We start from the raw sequence: 3,973 nt of genomic DNA, 5'->3' as shown, positions 1-3,973 counted from the left end.
GCCACCATATGTGAAGTGAAAATGAATTATCTTGACCATATAATTAACTCTGAAAGACCAATATCACCCAGATTGGAGAAACAGTTGTTAAAGGACAGGAGTAACCAGCTGAATATATTTGGCAGCATTGACCATTTCCATACAAACAAAGACAATGCAGCTGAAATCATTAGTCTGCTTCAGACAGTACTTTCATGTGACTGACGCAAACCCTAAAACCTCAGTTTTACAAGTAGTTAACACCTTAAGGTTTTGTTGAATCTTCCAACAGATGTGTCTGTTGTAAGTGAATCAACTGTGCGCAGATTAGAGTGCAAAGTCTGCATAGCAATGTGTGAACTGAGAAAGAATTACATCAGGTTCCCCAATACAACCTATAAAGTACAGTTCTGTGGATATGGGAACTTCCCTTGGCTTTACGGATGGATGTTAACCTTTCCAAAACATGCTGAGATGTACAGGAAAAATAAAAACAGCTTTTCGATAAATATACAAGGTAGGTGCAATCCTACTAAGCAAGTCTCCCCAACATTGTTGCACGCTGTAAAGGTTCAACAGGTTCATAATTAAAGGATTTTTCAACTCCCCACTGTGCTGAGTTAGAGGTAGAATGACAGTGAAATCTGACTTGGTGATAGTGACCATTGATTTGCAAGTACCACTTCTTCTACTGGTTTGACTGCTGCTGCTGGCCAGCTCAGCACTGCCTCCTATGGTTTCTCTGCCAGTAGTCCCACACAGTTTTGGCTTATTTTGTCATCAGAGTGAATCAACCACTAAAACACTAATAAAATGCACAAAAAGTGATTTAAATACTGAAATTTTAGCAGAAGACTAGGAATTTCTTAGCTAAATGCTGGTTGTGGGACCTGATCTCCTACACCTTGTTGAACTACCACTTAAGAACTCAATAAACAAGGCAAACACTTTCCCTCTTCCTTACAGATGTGCATTATGGGAGCTGCTGTGAATTCATCAGAAGAACATTCATGGTGGGGGACCATGATGGATGATTTAGGCCTAAATTATGACAACTATTCTTTTGATGAATACTACGGATATGAAGAAGGTGATATCTGTGACCCGGAAGAGGGTGTAAAGCTTGGAGAGGAGTTCATTCCAATTCTGTACTCAGTGACATTTATCGTGGGAATCCTGGGAAATGGATTGCTGTTGGGAGTACTGATAAAGAGGAGAAAGATCTGGAGCGTAACAGACACCTTCATCCTTCACCTAGCCGTGGCAGACATCCTGCTGTTGGTGACACTGCCCTTCTGGGTGGCACAGTCTGCTAGTGGATGGTTGTTTGGGACACTCCTCTGCAAGATCACTGGAAGTGTTTTCACGGTAAGGACTGTACAGTAAAAAATTTGCTCAAAAATGCAAAACACTTTCTGTGGCTAATTTATTTTCATTTTCAGATTAATTTCTATTGTGGGATTTTTCTCCTGGCCTTCATCTGTATGGATTGGTACCTCTTCATCGTCCATTCGACCAAGATGTTCATGCCGAAGAAGCCCTGGGTGGTTCATGCCTGCTGTGTGGTGGTTTGGATCTTTTCCCTGCTCTTCTCCATCCCTGACTGGGTCTTTTTAGAAGATGCACGAAATGAAAGACGAGAAAATAAATTTGAGTGCATTCGCAATTTTTACATATTTGACTTGGATGCCCAAACCCATAAAATGGTAGCTCGAGGGCTGTTCCACACATTTGGATTTGTGCTTCCTTCAGTTGTCCTGATCTTCTGCTATTCCTCCATTCTGTGTAAACTGTGGTGTTTCCCCAAAGGCCTCCAAAAACAGAGAGCTTTCAAAACCATAACAGCTGTTGTGGCAGTTTTCTTTCTCTGCTGGACACCATTTAACATCACACTCATGGTGGACACATTTAAACCAATCACCAGTGCTGGACCAGGTTGCGCAAGAACAGCTCTGGACATAGTTTTAACTGTAACATTTGCTTTGGGTGTCTTCCACTGTTGCCTAAATCCCATTCTGTTTATTCTTGTAGATGTTAAGTTTCGGTGTCAGGTGCTGAACATGTGGAAGAAGACATCAGAGAGTGCAGTTTTCTAACATGTTATAAGATTACCAGTGTACAGCAGCTAAATGGGAAAATAGTATTCCCTCAATACCATTTTTATTTTGTCTGACTCTCATGTCTAGGGATTTTCTGGCTACCAGACAACCTTGTAATATGAAGAACTCTGATATCTTCAGTGATTTTTTTATTTCACAATTTATCAAAAGTGTTTTTGTTCTTTACATTTCAGTACTACAACTATGAGACATTTATTTACTAATTAATGTTTTTAGAAACCATACCATAACTTCACAAAAATTAAAAAAGCATCAAATAGTTTAAGTGTTTTGCACTGAGCATTGTTTGTGTCTGTGATGGCTTTTTAATAATAATAATAATAATACATTTTATTTATAATGCACTTTTCATTCCAAAGAATCTCACAGTGCTACAATTAAAACAGAAGAACATAACAACAATAGAGTGCAATAAGTATTTAGCAGCTTTCCTAAACAGGATTGTCTTAAGTCCATCTTTAAAAGAATCCAGACTCTGCACTTCTCTAAGTGCTGGAGGGACCCGGGGTGCAGCAGAACAAAAGGCTGTGACCCCCATGGTTCTGAGCCAGGTAGAGAGGACCTGGAGGAGCTGGACGCTGGACGACCTGAAGGTGTGGGTGGAGGTTTGGAGTAGAATGAGTTCCTGTAGATAAGATGGAATGTGGGCGTTGATGCATCTATGGGTGAGCAAAATAATTTTGTATTGGATTCAAAATGGGACTGGGAGCCAGTGAAGGGAGTATAGGAAGGGTGTGATATGCTCGTACCTGCGTACTTGCATGAGGACTTTTACGGCACTGTTCTGAATATACTATAATTTGTGAATGTTTTTGGAGGAGATCCCCATAAAAAAGTCCATTGCAGTAATCCAGTCTGGAGGAAACAAAGACATGGATAGGTTTTTCTGCGTCAGAGCTGGAAAGAAGTAAGCGGATCTTGGAGATGTTGTGAAGGTGGTGGAATTAGGTCTTTGATACATTCTTTAAGTGATTGTCAAAGGTGAGTTGTTGTTCAAACCTGACACCTAGGTTAGTTACTGAGGGGGAGAGAGTAATGACCTGGCTGTCAAAGGAGAGCTGGGACATTGGGGAATTGGTGATCTGGTAAGTTGTGCCAAATGGTAGTGCCTCAGTTTTACTACTGTTGAGCTGAAGAAAGTTGTTGTTCATCCAGTCCTTAATCTCCTCAAGACAGGCAGCAACAAGTGACAGGGCTATGAAGGGGATGGGAGCAGTTCTGACGTATAGTTGTGTGTCATCAGCGTAGCAGTGGAATGACAGATTGTGTCCGCTGATGACACAACCAAGTGGAATCATGTAGGTGACAAAAAGCAGGGGACCCAAGACTGATCTTTGGGGGACACCACACGTAACAGGGAGGGGTCTGGACTTACATGATTCCTACAAAACATATTCCGTTCTGTCAGAGAGGTATGATTTGAACCATGCTAAAGTGCTGCCTGACAGTCCGGCAGTGTTACGGAGGCGGTCCAGGAGGATAGCATGGTCCACTGTATCAAAAGCAGCTGACAGATAGATGAGAATGAGGAGAGATGGTGACCCAACATCAGCTGCCATCAACAAGTCATTTGTCACCCTAAGCAAAACTGTTTCTGTGCTATGTCCTGAGCGAAAACCTGACTGGAACTTTTCAAATAAGTTGTGTTTCTTCAGATGGAGTTGGAGCTGGGAGGAAACAACTTTCTTGAGAACCTTGGACAACAAAGCAAGGTTGGAAATAGGCCTATAGTTTGCAAGGTCATCTGGATCCAGACTAGGCTTTTTGAGTACAGGGCAGATGATGGCTGCTTTCAGCACAGTTGAAACTCATGCAGATTGAAGATGGAGATTAACAAAGTGGGTGATGACTGGACTAACAATGGAAGTTAGCAA

The 3,973-nt window shown here is 41.6% G+C and overlaps 1 protein-coding gene across 1 annotated transcript; it reads left to right on the top strand.

The window, feature by feature from the left end:
• Positions 1 to 954: 954 nt before the first annotated feature.
• On the top strand, positions 955 to 2,075 carry LOC124866136 (C-X-C chemokine receptor type 3-like). The gene is made up of 2 exons (XM_047361815.1): positions 955 to 1,347; positions 1,422 to 2,075. Exons 1-2 carry the CDS (start codon positions 955 to 957, stop codon positions 2,073 to 2,075), a joined length of 1,047 nt encoding a protein of 348 aa, XP_047217771.1.
• The last annotated feature ends 1,898 nt before the right edge of the window (positions 2,076 to 3,973 follow it).

This window comes from Girardinichthys multiradiatus, chromosome 3 (genome assembly GCF_021462225.1).
Source record: "Girardinichthys multiradiatus isolate DD_20200921_A chromosome 3, DD_fGirMul_XY1, whole genome shotgun sequence".
In the NCBI taxonomy this organism is placed as follows: Eukaryota; Metazoa; Chordata; class Actinopteri; order Cyprinodontiformes; family Goodeidae; genus Girardinichthys; species Girardinichthys multiradiatus.
The sequence above is the reverse complement of the archived record's forward strand: the minus strand, read 5'-3'. Positions and strand labels throughout refer to the sequence as shown.

Bases quoted from the DNA above. Each gene is read 5' to 3' on its own strand.
- LOC124866136 (XM_047361815.1), top strand. From the start codon at position 955: ATGGGAGCTGCTGTGAATTCATCAGAAGAACATTCATGGTGGGGGACC. The intron at 1,348-1,421 runs GTAAGGACTGTA...TTTCATTTTCAG, and splicing joins TCACTGGAAGTGTTTTCACG to ATTAATTTCTATTGTGGGAT.